General features: G+C 31.8%; 1 protein-coding gene across 1 annotated transcript in view; it reads right to left on the bottom strand.

The window, feature by feature from the left end:
• Nucleotides 1-10,157: 10,157 nt before the first annotated feature.
• The window catches only part of LOC136234032 (uncharacterized), a 30,038-nt gene continuing 17,157 nt past the window's right edge, over nucleotides 10,158-23,038 (bottom strand). Inside the window, exons 24-35 of the mRNA XM_066023786.1 lie at nucleotides 20,567-20,830; nucleotides 19,483-19,581; nucleotides 19,217-19,401; nucleotides 18,475-18,810; nucleotides 17,671-17,824; nucleotides 17,417-17,527; nucleotides 16,714-16,881; nucleotides 14,032-14,158; nucleotides 11,795-11,953; nucleotides 11,608-11,717; nucleotides 11,474-11,533; nucleotides 10,158-10,590 (exon numbers count right to left, since the gene is read on the bottom strand). Coding sequence (XP_065879858.1) covers nucleotides 10,399-10,590; nucleotides 11,474-11,533; nucleotides 11,608-11,717; nucleotides 11,795-11,953; nucleotides 14,032-14,158; nucleotides 16,714-16,881; nucleotides 17,417-17,527; nucleotides 17,671-17,824; nucleotides 18,475-18,810; nucleotides 19,217-19,401; nucleotides 19,483-19,581; nucleotides 20,567-20,830 — 1,965 coding nt within the window. The 3' untranslated portion in view covers nucleotides 10,158-10,398. The remainder of the gene's footprint in view (nucleotides 10,591-11,473; nucleotides 11,534-11,607; nucleotides 11,718-11,794; nucleotides 11,954-14,031; nucleotides 14,159-16,713; nucleotides 16,882-17,416; nucleotides 17,528-17,670; nucleotides 17,825-18,474; nucleotides 18,811-19,216; nucleotides 19,402-19,482; nucleotides 19,582-20,566; nucleotides 20,831-23,038) is intronic.

Raw genomic sequence — 23,038 nt, 5'->3', positions numbered from 1 at the left:
AATTATAGAATTAAAAGATAGACAATTAGAATTAGCACAAGGCGCTTTAGACGCTAAGCGTATTGAAAAGATAAAATTACAGAAAAGAGTTTTCGACTTAGAAGATGAAGTAAAAAGATTAGAAGAAAAACGTAGAGAGCAAGAAGAGACAATAGAAATTCAAAAACAAATAATCACTGAAAGTTACAGACATATTCAAGCTTTAATCAATGGAAGAGAATAAAGAAATAACAGAACAAACCCATACAGAAAATACTAATATCTACTATCAAATGGATACTTATGAAGGTGGTATAACTCAAACTTAAGTTTTAAACCAGATATTTATCAAAAAATACAAGATGAAACTGAAGAGCTATCTGTAAATAAGATATTTAAAACAAAATGGTTTGAGAGAAATAAAAATATACGATATATTGTTCAGAAGCATGAGAATATTATAGATACAACTACTATAAATGGTAGAGCAAGGATAAATTTAATAACAAATGACGTAATAAAAAGAGAATTATCCAAATTATCACATAAAGAAGCAAAGAAATATAGGAATATTTACTTTGGAGGAATAGAATTCACTATAAAAGCATATTTTCAGAAAAATATCGATACTCCTATTCAAATATATGTATTAGATGATAGAATATTAGATAATATCCAAGATGCCTTAATAGCAGTAGTAAGAGGAAACTTAATTTATCAGAAACTTAAATTCACAATTCAACCAGATTTTAGTATCTCATTAGAAGATAAACATAAAGATCTAGCTTTAACACTCTATTATAAATTAGAAGGAATAAGAATGCCCCCAGGAAGTAAAGTAATTAGTATAGAAACAAAAATGATATATGCCCTTACAGGTAATCATCATATCAGAAAACAAAATGATAGGGATATATTAGTACCAAAATTATATCAAGAAATATTAGAACCACTAGAACATAAGGAAAATTCCATCATAACAATACCAGACGAAATATGTATAGATTTTAATTCTAGAAAACTACAACCAATCCAGAAATTATTACCTAGGATAGAAGGAGGAAGGTTAAGTTTTAAGAAAGAAATAATAAGACAACCGAGAACATTAGATTTATTACATACATATTATGAAGATAAGTTACGAATAAAAGTAATATTATTTAATGAGCTACGAGCAACTGACTGTATAGCTGAAATTAATACAGGAACCAAAAGTTTAGTACATATTAGCCAAATAAATGAGAATAAATGTGAACTAATCGAACCACAAACTTATAACTGTCCAAATAGTACTAGAGAAATAATCATAACTAAAAGTATAAGAATTAGATTTAAAATTCAAGATCTAGAATATGAGATAATTGTAGGAGTAACAGAATATGATAGTACATATGCACTATTATTAGGATACGACTTTTTAAATAAAATAAAATATAAGATAAATAATGAAGGAATTACGATAGAGGACCAAAACAAAATACGATATATAAATAAAATATGAACATACGACAACAACTTGATAAAAAAGAGAAAAAATTACAAATAATAAAAACTATTATGGCAGAGACAATCATAGAATCTCAAATAAAATATTTAGAAATTGAATCTAAACAACAGAGACTAGAATGTGAAATCAAACAATTAAACTCTTTATTAGAACCACCTAAGAAAGAATGGATCAAACTTGAAGACGGATGGATAAAAAGAATCTACAAAGATGAGTGATCCTAACCAAAAATTCGACCAAATATGGATAGAGATTGTAGCAAAAGAACAATTAAAGAATACTCTTAGTTTAATACAACAAAACCATATTCAAATCCAAGAAATGATAACACATGAATTAACAAAACTGTGGAATACATCGGAAATACCAACGTTTAAGATAATTTTGGAAAAATTAAACATGTTAGTAGCTAATATAGACAAAAGAAAAAGACCCATAGAAGAAAGTTGTAGCATTACCTCAGGAGAAAATCTAAACATTACTATAACACAAACTAGAACTCCAGAAATAGTACCCATAGATGCTTGGAGACGAAGCAAGGACCCAATAATGATGGATATAAGTGAAATAAAACCTAAAATCCCTACAACCGTAAATAAAACCTTAGATCTGTTAACCGATTTACACAAAAAAGGACAATTCTAATCTAATGGCAGAACAAGAACATAGTGTAATAACATTTCTTAAAAATCACGCCCAAGAAATTATTGAAAAGGAAAAATACAAATATGAACCGCTAAAAAACAGCAAACTCAAAGACAATGATGCTAAACCATCCAATGTAGACGTAAGCACCGAAGCCGAATACCTTCAACTAAAAATCGAAAAACAACATAAAGAAATCAAAGACCTGCAAAAAGAAAACATAAAATTAGTCATAAATTCGAGTACAGAATGGGTCGAAAAATATAAAAAATATAAACACAATTTTAAAAATACTAAAAAATAATTAAAAAAAACAAAGCTAGAATTAAAACAAACAAAAACAGAGCTAATCCACATTACAGATGAATTAAAACTGTCCCCTCTTGGATATTTTTTCCCTTTTCGTTTTTTAAACTGAAAAACTGAAATTCTCTCAAATTTCTTCGAAATTCAAAAACCCGAACAACATTCATAGGACTTAAAACACGGTAAAGGAAAAAGACTAATGATTCCTCGGATAAGTATTTTTATTTGAAAATCGAATTGAAAACACGAGTTCCATTTCCGGATTCGGAGACAAAATTCATCCAAAATATGCTAAACGGGTGATTCACACCAATCCGCCTAGGCAGAAACGGGTGCCGTTCCGCCATGGTAGAAATGGGTGATCCACCTATTTCCGCCTAAACAGAATGGTGTGAACCACCCGTTTAGCACACTTTGGATGAATTTATATATATATATATATATATATATATATATATATATATATATATATATATATATTGATTGGATCAGTTAGTTTTTGGAGACGAATTTCAATTAGTGTAAATAGGAATGGTAGTTATTCGATTTCCTCGACGTTCTCAGGTTCATTTTTCATAAATCCAATTTTTGATTCGAGAGAGAGATGATATTAAGTTTTTGAATGGAAAAATGAAAAGGGCAAAAATATCCAAGAGGAGACGGTGATAAGTAATTTGGAGGCGATAAATAGCAAAACCCTTGAAAAAATTAAGCCGACTTGTTAACATGACATTTTGGTGTTAAAGTATATTAAAAAAAATTAGAAATAGTAGATTTACAATCCAATCCCTTTTCTCCTCCTTCTGTTTGCATTACTTGGCCTGCTTACTCCTCATCTGACACTCACACATCCATCTCCTCCTCTAATGATTGCTCGTTCTTCTTGATGCCTATTTTATATATACATGCATGTAAAGGTAAGTGCACATTTATTGTGTATCAAGTAATAAAAGTGAAAATAAAGTATCATTCCCACGATCATGGTAATTATAATTACTATTTTTTTTGCTAACTTTTTATTATTTAAACAATCGAAATGTAGAGTTTATTGGGTACCAAATAATATTCGATTAACAAAGTGAAATAAAATTACACAAATGATGGTGAGAGAAATTACTTTATCGTACAACATATGTGAGAAAAGTTATTCTTTATTCTAAGAGAGAAAACTTAGCACATTTATGTCTTAGAGTATCTCCAAGAGACTCTTAGTGAACTCTCTAAAAATAATATAAATAATTGACTCTTAGTGATTTAAGAGTGACTAAGATATATTATCTCCAACAATACTTCTTATATTCACTCCTTATTTATTATTTTATAATTAAAATTATCAATGATTGTTATATTAATCATTTGCCAATAGTGAGAGGAGAGAGACTCTTTAATGATAAATTATTAATAAAAAAATGAATTTAGGAGACACTAAGCTTTTAGTGATTTGAGGAGTCACTAAGAGACTGTTGGAATTGAATTTTTATTCTCCCTCCTCAAATTTTAACTTAAGAGCCAATTGAAGAGATTGTATGAGATGTTCTTACTTCCCCTTCTTTCTTGTAACCATTAGATTCATGTTCTTCCATAATCCATTGTAAGTGTGTTCTTCATCCACATTTCGTTCTTCAAGCAAGAAGGATTCACATCTTCATCCTAAATGATGTTCTTGTTTCTAGGTTAGATTTGTAGATGGGTAGAAACGTATTCCTCTTTCTTTTTCTTAACTTAGTAATGATTCTTACTATGTGTTTAGATGTTGATTGTAATCATTTCTATTATTCCACATTTGAATTCCTTCAATAATATTCAAGTACTTTATTCCATTTTTATAATCATTTCTCATGTGATTTATGCTTTTTATCTTTGATTATTACATATTCCCAAATCATATATACTGCATATAGGTGTTCCTTACCAGGTTTGACAACCTGGAAACTGTAGAAATTGACGAGCCATACAACTCACTGGCCCTAATTCTTGAGCTTATAGGATTAATTTCACCCATAAAAAGGAATATTGAGATTAAGAGTTTTAAGGAATTTGTAATCTTTAATCATATGTTAAAATTTATAATTAACTTAATCTTAATTGGATAAATGCTTTATAATTGTTTTTGAGCTTTCATCTTATCACCCACATTTGTATTCAATAAGCATAAAATTCTAGTTTTATCTCGAATTAGTTAGTAGTACGAGTAGTTTAATATAGAAACCAAAATCTTCACCTTATCGATTCTCCTCAATAACTAAAGACCTAGTATATCCAATACTTACAACATAATTCTCATGGATTCGACACATGGACTTTCTGGATTATTACTTGATAATGACGAGATACATTTGTCCCTAAGTTAGTCTTTTGTGAGTAAAACTTTATTTTTGTAATTGTGATACAGAACTTTTGTGTTCTTCTTAGTTTACGAGTAGGGTTAAAGGTGATAATGTTCTTCATATTAATCTTGAAATTTAACGTCTTTGTCATAGGTTAAGGAAACTTCGGATTCAAAAGGAAATAGAGATAACATATATGGAAGGTATTCGTTTGGAAATGAATGCCACGACGAGGACTACAAAGATAGGGCACATAAGACAAATAATGAGAAGGACCCCAAAATCGATTCGGGATTTTTTCACCAACAGTAAGTGCAAATAACTTGAAATCAATATGGTCAATTCGGGGGAGAGCGACACAAAAATTGAAAGAACACTTGGATAAACTTCTCATGCACCATGAAATCACAAGGCCAAATGAAGTTCCTATTGATGCTATCCAACTAAAGCTTTTCCCATTCTCACCAATGAGACAAGATTTGTAGTGGCTCAAATCATTGGAGTCAGGTTCCTTCACTACTTGAGAGGGGTTGAAAAAAGTGTTTATGTCATATTAGTTTCCCCTTCCAATACGATTTTGCTAAGAAATGAAATCACCTCATTCCCGCTATTTGAATCTGAAGCACTTTACACAGCATAGGAGAGGTTCCAAAAATTCTTAGGAATTTCCCGCACGGCGACCTTTTGAAACACATCTTCGTAAGCACATTCTATCATAATAACATAACACCTAAGAATTGTGTGACCATTAATTATGTTGTATGTGGAAATATCTTTTGGAAATCGGCTGATGATGCATACAAGCTTATAAATAAGTTAGCTATGAAAGGCACACAATTAATGGATAGCAGAAAAGCCTATTAGATTGAGGTATAATGACTATGCTACGGATTCAGGAGCTCCTAATACAACTGTAACTAAAAAATAGACATGTTGATGGTAAGGATAAGCTTGAACTAGCCATAAATGGTTCTGTCTGTGAACTGTGGGGGAGATCTGATGCGAACCCACGAGGAACGGTGCCTCGAAAACCCAACAACTAGATTTGATCCCCAAGAAAGCTAACAAATTAGAGTTGGATAGAAAAGAACATTTGTAAAACGGAGTTGCAAAGACCCAATTCCAATCTCCAACAACCAAGAATAAAACCCGAATGATAAATGAGACGGAAGAAAACTCCTGCAAAACGGAGTTGCAAAGACCCAATCCCTAGTCTAACTAACAAGGATTCGATTCCGAATTGTTCAGTTATAGTGCCCCAAAGAACACAAGAGAAACCCTCACTTGAATCTCAAGAGAAGAAATTCTGAACTTTAATTTCAATGATAAACGTTGGTTGCCGGTTACAATAAAAGTGAAAGCTATAAATATCTAAGCTAGTAAATTAAATCGGACTTAATATGTCCTTACAAGCCCAATAACACTAAACATTAAACCAAGGGCAAAAATGGAAGTTTAACTAAAATAGGGAAGGTAAACAAAAACCTAAAATAATAATAAAGCACAAAGTGGGCCAACTAAGCCTTGCATTCCCGTCAATCCAAATTGTGCCCAGAAGCCAAAATCTGTTAAGTCGTGCCCACGTCAATCCCACTCCATTTTTATTATGGAGAAACAGAAGCCAAAATCTGTTAAGCCGTGCCCACGCCTTAGGAAAACTTCTGAAATTGTTATTAAATCCTTGAGAAGAAAGCCAATCAATCTTAAACATTCTCATATGAATCTGAATGCTCCAATTGACCTCCGTATTCACATCCCATACAACTTGAAAGAGATACGACGGTTAATGGACCATTAATTTCAGAAACTTCGTTTTTATCCGCGACGTCCATCACTTGGACCATATATGATTGAAGCTCCTCTTCAAACTTCTTGGCTCTTGCTCGGGTAATGGGTCCATCGGGAAGCTTTAATTGAGTGTTGTGAGATCCCAAGTTTGAACTCTGATTTCCATTCTCATCAAGATCATCACAATAACGAATCCCCAGTTAGTAGTCCATTCGTCGATGACTCCGCTAATGTAAGTTATGTAGGGGGGAACAACCAAAGGTAATAACAACCCTTATTCGAATACTTACATTCAAGGGTGGAGGAATCATCCTCATTTTTCATATGCTAATCCAAATAATATGTTAAGACCTCTAATTGGCTCTATAGGAGATTTCCAATATCAATGGAAGCCCTCAAGCAATGCCCCCACCCACTTCAAAGCCTTCGAGCTCACATGATGAGTTGATAATTTCTTTACTTAAAGGTATTCAAACACGACTTGCTAAATAATGAGGCTTATTGTAGGGATTTGGAGAACCAAGTCAACTATAAGACAGGAAACAAGGATCTCACCAACCATAATCGAGCAAAACCTGAGATTAAACAATAAGGATTTTACCCAAAAAATCACACTCAGAAGTGGTAAGGGATTGGAACTTTGCGTTCCCAGAAAGGTCTAACTGACCTCTACTCCTATGGTACGTAATGAATCAAGAGAGGTAAGCAACCCCATTTTGAATCCTAAAACTCAAATTTCATCTAAGAATAAAGGGAAATTGGATGATCAAATTAAAGCTTGCGTACCAAAACTACCTTTTTCGTAACAGTTGAGTAAAGACAAACTCGATCACCAATATTTCAAGTTCTTGGAAATATTTAAGAAGCTCCACATTAACATACCATTTGTAAAGACGTTAGAAAAAAAATCTTACATATGCTAAATTTCTAAAGGAGATTCTTGTGGGGAAAAAAAGAAATTAGAAACTAAGAGCATCTCCAAGAGACTCTTAGTGAGCTCTCTAAAAATAATATAAATAATTGACTCTTAGTGATTTAAGAGTGGTTAAGATATATCATCTCCAACAATGCTCCTTATATTCACTCCTTATTTATTATTTTATTATTAAGATTATTCTTTATTGTTACATTACCAATAGTGTGAGGAGAGAGACACATCAATAATAAATTATTAATAAAAAATGAAGTTAGGAGGCACTTAGAGGTGGAGAGATGCTCTCTATTAATAAAGAGGATGGAGAGGCTCTTAGTGATTTGAGGAGCCACTAAGAGGCTGTTGGAGATGAATTTTCATTCTCCCTCTTCAAATTTTAACTTAAGAGCCAACTTAAGAGGCTGTTGGAGATGCTCTAATGAAATGGTACCTTTAATGAAAGAATGCTCTACCATTGTTTAAACAAGCTTCCATCGAAGCTCAAAGACTTAGGAAGCTTTTCTACCTCTTGCACAATTGGAATTGTGGAATTTAATAGAGTTTTGTATGATTTGGGTGTAAGTATTAATTTTCAGGAAGCTTGGATAAAGAGATCCGGAACCTACCAAAATGACACTCCAATTACCAGAGCGATCAATCGCGTGTCCTAAAGGAGTAGTGGAAGACGTCTTAGTGAAGGTGCAAGTTCATCTTCCCCACCGACTGTGTGGTACTAAACATGACAGAAGATGAAATTGTACTAATCCTCCTAGGTAGGCTGTTTCTTGCAACCAGAAGGACTGTAATCGATGTCCAAGAGGGTAAGTTGATACTTTGGTTGCAAGACGAAGATGTTGTGTTCAACATTTATAACTCTAAGAAATTTCCAACAAATAATATAGGCGATTGTAATTTGTTGAATCAAATGATCCTGTTGAGGCATTTGTTGAAGAATTGTTTCGTTGGTACCCAACGGCAGCCTCTTTAAAAGGTCTAGAAAAAGCAAAGCGTGAGGAGGAATATGAAATTTCAAGGCAGCCCGGGCCCCTCACGGAAAACGAAGAATGCTTGTGGGTAAAGATCCAATTTGAGAGTTTATACCGGAAAAACAAGTGAATTCCTAAGTCTTCGTGGCAGGACCTCCAACATTGGAACTTAAACCTCCGAGCGAATTACATGTTATCTCTTCTCTTTTGACAGATGAAATTGAGACAAGGCTGCTTAAGCTACTTCAGAAGCATAAGTGAACATTCGGTTGGACCATCCACGATATTACAGGGATAGGCCTTACATTGTCACACACCGCATACTCATGGAAGATGAGATTAAACCGAGTGTGCAACTACAATGAATACTAAATCCGATAATGAAAAATGTGGTAAAAGCTTAGGTAATCAAACTGCGCAATGCGGATATAATCTATCTCATCTCCGATAGTTAGTGGATGAAGCTGGTTTAGTATGTACCCAAAAAGAGAAGTATAATCGTAATGGAAAATGATCATCAAGAATTAATCCCAACAAGAAAAGTCACGGAATGACATTAATATGACATGTAAATACCAATTATAGAAAATTAAATGGACCACCAAAAAGGATAATTATCCACTACTATTTGCTAATCAGAAACCAACTATAGGACATAAAAGGGGAACTATATCTTCTTCTTTTTTTTTGTCCCCACAAGAATGTAAGATAAGCTCAAAATCAACAGTACATAAAATCCTATATCCGAAATATCAGGACTTTTTCAACATTCAAGAGGAGAGAAAGACCAGCCAACTTCACGGGGCTTCAACAACAGATTTTGCTCCAATAAAAACTCAAACTTTTTAATAAGATAAAATAAGAAATACAACTTTGCCATTAAATTGGTAACTGTATCTTCATTTCTCCATAGGACTATAAAAACACTCTTCAACTTCTTTCAATAATTGGAAATTAAATTTTGATTTCATATAAAGTTGGTGTTAAACTCTAAGTGTAAAAGTCAATGAATCTAAAACCACTAAAATGTTTCTAAGAAGGGAAAGAAGAGAATCTAAAACCACTAAAATCAAACTTCTCTAAGTTCCATTATTTCATCATCAGATTAAGAGGCATAAAAACTGTGTTTTTTCTATCAAACATCAATAGGGTTAAAGATCAAAATTCATTTCATTGACGGCAATAAGGATCAAAATCCAACGATCCTCAAGCTTTGTTATGGTATTTCATAATTCTTTCCTTTGTTCTGAGATTCAATTCTAAAGGACTTTTATTTGATTTTAATGGAGATTTAATAGAGAGAGTTTAAAAAGTCAAAAGTCAACTTAATTTTAAGTAAAAATACCCATAACTCACGTCAACAAACTGATGGTTTTAGCTTAAAAATCCATAATTTAATAAGTACTGTAAAATCAAGAACTCAAAAATGAACATTTAAAAAATAATAATAATAAGTGAAAGGGAGACGTATTTTACCACCACCTGTTTTAAAACAATCAACAATGTATAAATTTTGATACACTTGATTTGAACTTCTTTTACTCTTTACGTCCCTTAGTTCCAGTTTTATATGTATAATTTCTCAAGAGCACAAAATGGGGTCTGCTGGAAGTTCCAAAGAACTGCATATGATGGCCATCACGAGGATGGATGTCCTTCGTGATAGCCATCCATCCAACAGTAAGATACATACAGGGCTTTACAACTTTAAATCTAAGACCTTGCTTAATAAGTAATGGGGGCATATTTTGCCACCACCTGTTTTAAAAGAACAAACAATGGTACACTTGATTTGCTATATTTTTACTCTTAACCTCCCTCACATTCATCATTAAACTGCTTAATTGCTATAATATCACCAAACCAACTTAACAGAAAATATGTTTACAGTTCAGCTTTTAGATCTATAATTCACTACTATATCACTGTCTTCTCAAGAGCAAAAAGTCAGGTCTGCCGAAGGTTTCCAAAGATGTCGATGCACTTCTTCAAATACGACTTTGCCGTCTCATTTTTTTCCACCTCGTAAAGATGAATAAGCTCTTCTTTAAACCCTATCTCTGTCCAGTTCACAGACGGGTGGAGCTGTCCGTACAGCATGGTGATGTCTACAAGGCACTCTGACGCAGCTATGTGAACCTGAATTCAAGCAAAAGTCATTGAAAATTCAACCATACATGTCTGTAGAAAATGAATAACCTTTGGCAGACTGATGTTAAAATGAGTTATGAGTCAGATTTTGCATTAGAGCAGATTCAAAAGTATAGTTGGTCTTCCAAGAATTTTCACCAACACTTTTACGCATATTATTGCATAAATCACTAGACATGCATCTGATTCTGTTAGAAATAGGCAAAAGTGACAGCTGAGAGGAGAAACAAAATAGTCCTAATAATTTGTAACTTAATCACCATGCAGCAGTTTTACAAAAGTTTACAATATCCAATAAAGGGACAATTCATCCTTTCAACTTGGCTTCCAGGATCAATTTGATCCTAATAGAACTTTGCCTATGAATTTAGTCAACTTGGCAAGTTTAATCAAATTACTACAAAACTGACACATATCAACATACAGAAGTGTCACCGTTGGACCAACATTTGTTAGTTCTAAGCCTTAGGATAATTTTAATCTCCACCCTAGGATTCTAATAAAGCCTGTATCAACATATTGTTCATGGTTTTCTTGTTATTTGTCTATCTCTGATGCTAAACGGCACCACTGTCACCACTTCATCAAATATTATCTTGCTGGGTAGCATAACCTATTGCACGTGCAGCTTCTCAAACATAATGGAACATAAACAAAATAACAAACAATACTTTTTCTTTCTCCCAAAGGCAAGAGAAATCCTGTATCATGATAAACTATCATCCATGCTTATTAATTTGCAATTACAAAGCCATCGAAATGACTTCACATGCTAAAGAAATCTTTGCATTCAGATCAATGGCTTTCCAGTATATTACGACATAGAGAGAGCATTGATTTATTAACTAAACAGAGAAATACCATGACATACCTGGGCAATCTTTACAGTGCTTATGCATTCAAGTATTTTTGGTGATGCAGAGTGAAACAGCTGAAGCCAAAGAAAGTTTAGTCAAAATTTAAGCAAGCATTTCAGTTAAGTTCTCAAGAAAAGATTCTGATTACCTCTTGAACTAATGAAGTCATGCTACCATGTAGAGATACTACTTCAGGGCCATCAAGGCTGCTAAACCTTGAGGAAATTTCTTTAATCAATGAAAATGCCGATATTTTGACTGGTAAAAAAAGAGTTGTTCTATCAGCAATGTGCCTTTGCAACAAATAAAAGATCAGACTTGGTGAAATTAAATACCTGACCACTGAAACCAAGGTGAGAGAGCGATTATTATCATTTCCAACAAGTTTTCTTTCTGTTCAAGAATATCAGTTACACGTGCCACATGGATGCAGGACACTGCACAGCCCAAAACTTTTGCCAGTGGGGCAGCTAAATCTTCATCATTTTCTGATTCTGTATACACGAAACTATAGTGCTCAGACAATGATATATGCCTTCAAATTTGATTTTTCTATAATACAAAGATGAATTTCATAAAGGAAAAATGGAGCGGATAAGAAACCCTCTTAGAAGTCGACAGACGAGTTGGGCAGCAATAAGAACAATTAATTTGGATATGATTCGATAATCCCCCTAAAAGCTCCAGAAAAGTGATGACAATAACATAAACTAACAGAACATCCTTGTGGCAAATTAGCAGTAACATTCAATTTTACATAACATATAACAGTTTAATCTATCCCAATACATTCAAGAGGAAATCAATGTATTTTGTTTCAGAATGCTCTACATGGATGAGTAGACAGGACTAAGATCAATCATGTGACTAACTACAATTGATTCCATTCATAGATATCAATCATGGTAATCAATGGAACATGGTTTTCAGAACTGAACCTATTAAAAGGGCCTTTTGCTTTTATTACATTGCCTATCTTTCATCAAAACCAGCGTCGAAACACTACTATTGGGCCATTTGTTTGACATTAAGAATGTTTTAAGCAGTTCAGGTAGGTGAAACCAAGATTACACATCACGTTGTCACGCTTCCACCTTGCTATTAAAAAACTTACATGCTTCAAAATTGCTGTCTTCATCAATCATATTGTTTGGTATGTGCTAAAAATAAAGTACTGAAATATACAAGTACATAAATATTTACAATAATTTTTACGAAAAAAGTAATAATATGGAAAGTGATAAATTAATATGTTTTACAAGTATATTAGTCGCACTCTATTTTTAAATTTTAAATATGATTATTATTTTGGAGATTTATAATTCTTCCGTTTTACTATTGAACTCATAATTAATTAGATACTTTTTATGAATGTCAACTAAGTACCGTAAATAAATTGTTCCCGGCTCTTCAATCATTTGATAACCGGAGTCATTCTTTGATAAATGATTTTAAGTTAAATATCCTGACTTTTAAGATTAAGTGAATCTTTAACACAAATGAAAATTTTACGTGGCTTATCAAACAACCTTAAAGCTAAAAAGCACTTGGTTTTTCAAATTTAAGTGTTGAATGGGATTATCAAACAATCAACGATAAAACCAAGATTATGTGAAGTGGAGATTATATTTTCACAAATTCTTTGATGGTATGGACTTAGAGTTATGAAGTGTATGAAGTTTAAGAACGCATGCAGACATCATGCTGACATTAACCTTGAACTTTGTATGAAAAAGTTACAACAGACATTCTTAATGACATTAAATGAGTCGATTTGAACAGCAAGATCATACTCCATCTTGATTTCCATGTCAGTTTTCATTGTGATTTCCATTTCCTTTTCCGGCAACGAACCAATTGATAGAAACCAGAAACATAACTTAAAACAAATAGAAGACAGAGATTTGAATTGATAAACAAGAAAACCACGAACCAATGAACAGAAAACAGTTAGATGAATTGAACCTAAACTCAACCCCCACATGAAGATATTCTTCCCTCTCTACAAAATGAGCCGAGCCTAACTCAAATGAGCCAAAACATAATTTTTATAATCCCTCACACTTTACACGTCTATACATACTAACCTTCACTAGGCTCCAAATCGCATACCTTAATTCTCCTATTACCCTTTATTGCCATTAGCATATTCTTCATCAATTTTCCAACAATCTGCTTAAGCAATGCACTTTATTTCAACAGTCTCTTATTTTATGGTAAAAGTGGGGAAATGCTTGATAATTTTTGTTTTAATATAAAATGAATAAAAGTAATATCAACAGAAGGTATTGGCATCTTGAAGTGTTGAATGCGATGAAGAGTACGAAGGAAAAGAACATGGATTCAACCGAATCCTTTTGGACCACTTCATTCTGAAACCAACCTTGGGCTTTGTATGAAATGATTTTGTCATTGTCAAAATAGATACTCTAAATAACAACAAAAATGTCCTTTCGGTAGGTAGTAGAATTTGCTTGTGTAGCTATTGTACTCCGCTAATCATATGTTCTTTCATAAGGATCAAATAGAAAAAATCAAAACATTTGAATGAATAACTGGAGTTAACAATGACCTGATTTAGCAATGTCGCTTGCCATAGGTGCTCGGCCAGATCTATTGGCAAAAGCAGTGTTACACATCTCGAATAATTGTGGAAAAATGGTGTGAAAGAAATCTGGATCTTCAAAAGCTTTTATAACCTGTAAAAAACAGCGAACCATAATTTCATTGTTTCAACAAAAATATATGAACATCTTGCAAGTTAAATGTCAATGGCAGCTCAATGATGTACAGAATCAGCAATTTACCACTCCCAGATAGGTTTGTCAATGGCGCAAGGAGAGGATGGGGCAATCAATTCAATCCCCACCCCATTAAGGAAAATGGGAATAAACTTGTCCCTACCCCCACCTCGACAGTTATCCTTACACCCATTGGGAATCCTATATCCCTAGTAAGATTATTATTTTTCTAAAATAATATACTACAGTCTACAAGTTTACAACAAAACCATCCATATACAAATTCAAATTTAAATATAGTTAACCTAAATAAAACTCATGCAAACAATGCAAACTTGTTCTATCAATACTTAAACATAACAAAACATCAAATAGAAATTAAAATAAAATTAAGCATCTTTTAAAATAATTTTAATTAATTAATGTTAAGAAAAATGTATTATAAAGGTGTGATATAACATATAATGAGTACAAACTATACAATATAGGCTAAATAATTTATTAGTCCTCGCTCGTATTTGTAATAATACATTATATAGTCCTAGAGTTTTATTCTATTCAGCAGTTTAGTCCCTCCGTCCATTTGAAATACTAATTTACCCTTACTCATTAATGGTAAATTACATCTACGGTTTCTGAACTTTAGCATTTTTACACTTTGACAACCGGACTTCAATTTTATACTGAAGACTACTATTATTTTAAATATTAAAAATACACTCAAATATTTAAAAAAATTATTTTCTTTTGTAATCTTATTCACTCTCCTATCTAATTTTAATACTATAAATATATTATTTAAAATATTTTATCAATAACTATCAATATTCATGTGAATCTTTTACACGACACCAGTACAAAAATCCAAAAACGGGTTAATAGAATCCAATATTAAAATAAAAATATTATTTTACTTAACTTCTCATCTTTTCTTTGACATTTTATATGTAATGATCCAATCTTAGGGGGATGATGTCAGAGTTAGAGTACTGAAAAAATTAAGTGCAAGTTTCAAGTGACAATGTACCAGTAAGATAATTTAAGAAAAACCCAATATTTTTATTTTAATATTGGTTTTTATTAACTTGTGTTTTGGTTTTAATATCGATGTCGTCTAAAACATTCACATTAATATTGAAAAACTATAAATATAAATATTAATATTTTATTACTAACTATCACTCATATTGACACATTAAAATATTTTATTAATAATTGTCAATATTGATGTGAACATTTTATACAACACCAGTACTTTAAACCCAAATACGGGTTAATAAAATCCAATATTTTATCAATTCGTAATTGGTTAATATCAGTGTCGTGTAAAATATTCACATGAATATTTATAATTATTGATATTACAAATAAAAATATTATATATTTATTTTAAATTATTTAAAATATTAAAATTATAATTTTATTAAGATTAGTTAGGAGAGGGGAGAGGAGAAAGAAAGGTATGACATTAAAGTTTATTTTTAAAAAAGTGTAAAACATGCTAAAGTTCAAGTACCATATATGTAATTTACCATTAATGAGTAAGAGAAAATTAGTATGGACGGAGGGACTAAGTTGTTGAATAGAACAAAACTTAAGGACTCGATAATGCATTGTTATATATACGAGGACTAAACAGTGTATTAGGTAAAAAGTCAAGAACTAATAAATAACTTACCGTAAAATATATATAAAATATCATTAATATTGTACATTAATTGTATCTCCATGGATAACAGGGCGGGAATCTCCATGGGATAGGAATTACAATTGCCATCCCTAGGAAATGGAGACAAAGTTCTCTTCCCACCCCGAACCTTATAGTGTTGGGATTCCCCATCTATATTACCCACCCCATTGACAAGCCTACTTCGAGAGACCAAATACAGTTTCCATCACTGCTTGGAAAAGTAGTGGTTAAAAAGTCGAACATTGCATGGCATTAACCTTTTCTTCTGAATATCATATGTTGTTTGTACCTTTCATGCAATGAACATAATTTTTAAACTAGTTTCATTTAATTCTACAATTAAATGAAATTAGAAATTATGAAAACAGCATTTAATTCTACCATTAATTTTTTTTCTAATTACATTTAATTCTAAAAATATATGGTTAATCATCATGGGATTTAGGATAGAAAGTATATCATAAGAAAACCGTAAATAAAAATTGTATTCTTCTGCACAGTTTATTTTACGACAATTATTTGAAATACAATCTTTTTCATTTTGCTTTTATTATGAAAAGTTATTTTTTATTTAAATTATAGTTAGATCACTTATTCATCAAAAACCTATATATAAGCCATTTTACAATGCTCTGTTGGATGGCAACTTTGAACTAGGATTTTTCACATTTTGTTTTAGTTACTAGTTCTGTATATTGTAAGGAGCAAACACGTTTTGGCGCCTGTTCAATAAGAAACCCTTTCACTTATCCACGGGAAAAAGTATGTACTACTAAAAAGAAGTTTATAAAAATAGCTTGCAGAAGCATCATTAAATAGGTACCTGGTCAAGATTATGGAAAGCAGCTTCACGGAATTTCTTCCCCTTTTTCATGAATGCAGAAGATAGAGTATCTAAAATTGCCTTGGGAGTGGCAGGATTTTCTGAGGCAATTGCTTTATGGCATGACATGGATAGTGCACCAATTGCATCTAAAAGAGCATCCTTCCCCTTTCAAGTTGAAATTAATTAATTAGCAAACAAAAGATTGCAGAGTGCAGAAACACACAAATTAAAAACTCTTGTTATCGTCATAATTTAGCAACATGCATGATGGAATTAATATAATAACCATTACTTCAGAAAACGAAAATAAGCACCTGAGAAAATTCTGAACGAGTTGTGCTAAAAATCATTGTTAAATCGTGCTAATCACAGGAAAAGTTCTCAACTTTTCTTTTCAAATTGAAAGTTAGGGTACTTTCATTACTGGGAGCAATGATTGCTAGGCAACCAATACAGCAAATATTTGTGTACAATTTACTACCTGAAGAGAATTTATCAATCCTAGCAACAGCTTTGATGGTCAACTATCAAGAGACTAAATTTTGTAGCCTCAATTGGATCATTAAAGTATGTGCCATTCCAAAATAAATATGCAAATCGAAAAAGAAAAAGTTCTCTTTTCATGTTTAGGATTTATTCTTTCATATTTGATTAAGCACTTGCATTGCTCATTTTGAAATACAAGGATGAATAGTTTTACCTCCCATAACCGACCAGGCATTTCCTTCATAAGAGCTTCAAGAAGAACATGGTGATAAGAAGATAATAATTCACCCAAAACTTCACTAAGCTTGCAAATTGCCTGGGCTGACTGCATGTTCACGCCAGTGACAGTAATAAAACTTAATATTATGAGAACCACAAAAATAAATAAATAACAAGGGAAAGGGATGAGAACATATCCATAGGCATTAAAACAGAATGTTGAAAAAAGAAGTAAAGATCAACATTCACCTTTTTTTTCCTCGCCCAAGATGATGATCCAAGGCCCTCACGAATGAGAGAAACAATTTCACCCAAATACAATTGAACAGTGGCCCTTTCAATACTTGCAATGTCTTCCCACAACTCCTCAAATAACCCAGAAACATGCTTATCATGGTCAAATCTGCAATTCAAATTTTTAATTCCCAAGTGGAGAAAAAGTCTCAATCTCTAAGTAATGAATTCAAGCTAAAACAGTTACTTTGACAGGATATGGAACAAGAAATGTTTTCTGATAAAGATCATGTTCCTGATGAAGTTGACTTGTTACAGGGAAACTGAAGACATAAGTAGAATTGTACCAAGAGATTCCAAAAATGAGTTCATAAAATCATCTCAGTTAACAGCACTTCACTAGCTTTAATGAACTAATTAATATAATGCAACTAAATTTCAAGAAAAAAATTCCTTATCAACAATGAGGGAAGACCACAAGAAAACTTAGTTTCTGCTTTGCTTGGTATATATTCATGTTTCGCATTTTCAAAATTAGAGAGGTTCTGTAGTTTTTATTACAGAATGCATATAGTGATTGATTTTAGTACAAGGAGAAAAATGAAATAAATAAATAAACCCCATACAAATAACAGCGAAAGCAGCTTAGACTTCAGGTGAATGCAAGATCAAGTTATTTGCTTAAATCTGATTCTACAAATAAGGCATGTAGCAACTAACAAATGTGGTCAGAAGGAAATTGAAATAAGTTGGCAGACAAATAAAGATAAATAATATTAATTACTTAAATTAGCTTGATAAGAAATTATCTGTTCAAACCTTGAAATAAATATAGCTGGAAAAATTGCCACATGATATCCACTTATAACATCAGATGCCATCGATGAATAGCTTTTCAAAAGAATTGCACATGAAATCTGTGCATTCCCTTCCCCAGTGTGTAAAGCTGTAGTGTCATCAATCAACTTTTGAGCCTGGGCCGGACCTGCATATTTCAAAACTATCGCACAAGCACTTGCAAAAGCACGTTTTGCAACAGCACTCTTCTCCTCCTTCACAGCTGGAAACAACAGTCTTAGTAGTGTGCTTGTAAATGGTTTTATTTCAGCCCCGACTTTCTGAACCAATAGACTAATAAAGCTGGCAACACCGACCCTGCAATAGAAGAAGTATAGAATTGGGCTGTGTTAGCAATTATCATGACAAAAAAAAACTATAATTTTTTTGAAAACCCTGCTATTTGGTTTAGCAAGAGGACCACCTATAACAGCACTCAAAGGTTTAGATAGGTTTAAATTGCTATAGTTGCTGTGTCAGTCTTGCTATACTTTCTTATTTCTGCTGCTAAAAAAATCTAATGAAAAAAGATTTAAAAACATATCTATCAGTCCAAATTGCACTCTCAATTTCAGTCTAAAAACAATAAACATTTTTCATCATTTTTTTCTCCTATCAGTAAAGTTAGGAAGAGGAGGGAGGAAGACTACTTAAAGAATAAAAAAGAAAAAGAAAAAATTACATTCAAAAAAGTGAATTGGATAAATTTGATATCTTTACCCACCTAGTGTTGAGTCCAACACCTGATCGAACCAGAGAAGCAAGCCGAGGAACCAAGACATCCAATGATTCATTGTTCACAACATTTATGCAAAGATCAAGAGTTTCCCACATTGGAGAACCTTTTGCAATTGAAATGCGCAAATTCTCAAGCTTCTCTGTCTGAATCCCAACATTTGCAGCATGCAACTATAAGGGAAACGAAAGATTTTATTATTAAGCAAAGGGATAAGCACATACAGTTCGTAAGAAAGCTATATCAGGACAAACCTCAACATAATTGAGCCCTTGGTCTTCAAGACTTGATAAACTTTCAAGCATACAACAAACTAGATCAGACAAATGCGGACGAAGTGCAATCCCTGCACCCTGAAATTACAAAAATATATTCATATATTCACAAACACATAACATAGAATAGCCAAAAAAAACAAAGATAATAAAATATTTAAATATTAACTATTTCATTATAAGATAAATAAAATAAATATCAAACATATTTGAATATAACTTTCTAATTAAATAATCCACTGTTCACAAAGTATATGCTTATTTCCTTTTCTTTTACATTCATTCCAAATCACAGTTTCCTTTCCTTTTCGAGAATAGAATATAGATTCATTAATTAGTTTCCTAATCAGCCTCTACTTAATGTGCTCTGCTATCCAAAAATATAGTATTTTAGTTATAATGATAAATATAGGTAGAAACATATAGAAAACTTGTGTTTCCAACCAATTTAATCAGATCTTTTAATCCAATTTGGAAAAAGAAGCAATCCTATTATCTGGGATTCAGGAAGTAACACCAATATTATTAAAGGTATATATAAAATTTATAAAGAAAGAAAGAGAAGTATCCCCTTGGGATGAAACCTATTAATAACTTGCATTCATCAATTACTGTCCTAAACATGGCTCTCTCTTTAAAAATATCATGTTCAGAAATGTTGTGCCTAATTCATCTTTTTGATCCACGTAGCTCAGAATCAATGTTTAAAATTGTTAATGGGTTTTCATTTAGAGGTTAAAACCAAGGCACAGGTCTTGCAGTGTGCAGATATATAAAGATAAATGGGCCTTGATGAGCTCCTGAATATTCCCCCTTAAAATCATCACCATTTAACATCCTTGGTCAACCCAACTGTACTTTCACAACGCCTCTACTTGCATGGTTTGAAACCAAAATTACTATTTAGTTGTTAAGTGGTGTTCAGACCTTGCATACGAAGTTGCGTATTTGAACAAGTTGATAAGGAGGCTAATTCACCACTAAGTAATCAACCATCCAAGACTTTCGTTGTGAGTAATTATTTCTAAGCAAACTGAGCTCAACATTACAATACATATCAAACCTTTGCAAGCTTCATGACAACTCCAATTGAAGCCTTACGAATACTGTCAACTTTACTCAATATGCCTTCTGCAAGCAACAAAGGCAAAGCAATCTCCGTTGCTTTGCTAGCATCTGATATTTCACTTAGTGAGACATCGCATAATCTTATTGTTAATGAAGACACAGCACGGCATAATCTGTCCCCAGCATTGCGAACAGTTTCCTTTATGTCATCCATGGCACGGAATGCTGCTATCCATATTTTCTTCAAATGCTTCCCAACCTTGCAAGAAGCATAAAATTGAACAGAGTAACACAATAGAAACATTTAAGACTTGTTGCCATAAATGAAATAGCATAACATTTAAGCATGTGTAAAAAATCACTTAATATGTTAGGAAAATAGAAGTCATACAACCACAAAATATAAGGATGAATGTGTTTAAATGGACTTAATTATTTCAAAACAGACAAAAATCCATTACTTGGCCATTGAACTATTGAAGCTTTCTATGTTGAGTCCCCTGTCGTTTGATTGCTCTAAATTAAGAATTGATATCATAAATGTTACCATTAAACCCCTACCCCTAATGTTCTATTTTGCTGCATTTGGACCTCAAACTTTGCTGCTTCTTCTTTTTCTAAAAAACCCTTGTAAGTGTTTAATGTTAACATTCAAAATAATTTAAATAATATGTAACACAAAAGAATGTTAGTGATTCACATTAATATGGATCATAGTTTGAGGCTTAGTGAAGAAGTAGGGGCGAAGAAAATTAAGGTAACCATCCAAACCATGAAATTTCATGGGTTATAATTGTGTAATAATGGTTAGTGTATGTTATGTTGGATTATAATACTCCACCTAATAATCTAACATCTCTTGTGCCTTATTCCTATTAGCTCATCGAATTCTCAAAATTCCAATTAATTATTATGACATTTGAACTTTTCTTAATACTTTTACGGGACTATTTTGTTTTCTGATCTTTATAATTTCATGGCTTTTGTTTGATTATTTTATTGCTCTTTTTATACTTTTCCTAGTTTGTTAGCTAATTTTATTTATATTGTTCATAGCTTGTTTTTTTTAATTTCTTTCTATATTTTTGTTGGCTTATTTTTTACTTTTATTGAACCATAATCTATAAAACTAAGTTAAGAATTAAAATACACTACGGCATTGTCTTAATTATAATAAGTTAATAACAATACATCATAAGCATAGTACAAATAGTCTGAATCCAAAATAATAGCACAAAAACACATATCACGTTTTCCAAATATAAAATGAAACTACAGAGCATCTATTATACGCCATCTAACTAATAAGCTAACTTTTTTAATTCTAGAAAATAACATTTTACAAGGGTCAAATTATGAGTAAAAAAAGAAAATTCACATAGTGTCTTTAATTAAACAAAAATTAAATGTACCGACATTATTTGTTGATGTACTACAATCCAAGAATTTATTAAGAGCTGTAAACTAGTTATTACCTACAAAACAATAAATAAGTATTATTTCTATGGCTAATGATCGGAATTTTTTAATTTTTTCCATATATTTATCAATTATAATATGGAAACATTAATTTAATTCAAACAGAGTATGCATTACTTTTTACATCATAACAAATTTTAAAATTATTATAAATAAAATATTAATAATCAAAAACATTATATAAAATATATACATCGGTCAGTCGGTTAAGCACCAGTTTTTAGGAGTTACTAACCATTCCCATTAAGCTTAAATTTTAAAATAAAAAACTATTACCCAGCCTATTGGTTTCGGTCAACCTCTTTTTTGGTTTGGTTTTTCAGTTAGTTTTGAGCAGCCCGGTATGTCCAAGATGTGTAAAAAGTAAGATAAAATTTTAAAACAGATTATGACAAACTAAAGTAAAAAAATTTAAAAAGACATAATAATAAAAAAAGATAAAAAGGCAATAATCAAATTGAAAAAAAGAAGGTAGTAGGACTAGATTTTCCAATTATACACTTCATAATTAAATTTTCATAAATATATAGTCCAACTCACTCCCATGCATATGAGTTGTATATAATCCACTACTCCATTCATATGCATGACCCATATAACCCAACCATTCCACCTACAATAAGTTAAACATAACTGAAACATTTGAGGTTATATAACCACCAATTATAGAATCGGAAATGGGTATATGGTTGGTTGGACACCAATAATATCCCACCAACCCATTTTCATGCACCCCTAAAACCCGCAAGGTTTGGAGGCTTAAAATAAATAATAATAAAAAGACAAACCATGATTTTTCAAGAAAATTAGAACTAATAAAATAAGTCTAAAATTTGAAAATGAATCCAGTTATTTTGTTACATATAAATTATATAGTTGATATTCTTACTTAGAATTATGTATAAAATAAGTGATTGGTATCACTTAACTTATTATTGATTTTCAGAGTGTTTGTATAAAGGTATACGAAAAATGAATGTGATATAGA

This window comes from Euphorbia lathyris, chromosome 6 (genome assembly GCF_963576675.1).
Source record: "Euphorbia lathyris chromosome 6, ddEupLath1.1, whole genome shotgun sequence".
Taxonomy (NCBI): Eukaryota; Viridiplantae; Streptophyta; class Magnoliopsida; order Malpighiales; family Euphorbiaceae; genus Euphorbia; species Euphorbia lathyris.
This window is presented reverse-complemented; position numbering and strand designations above follow the sequence as displayed.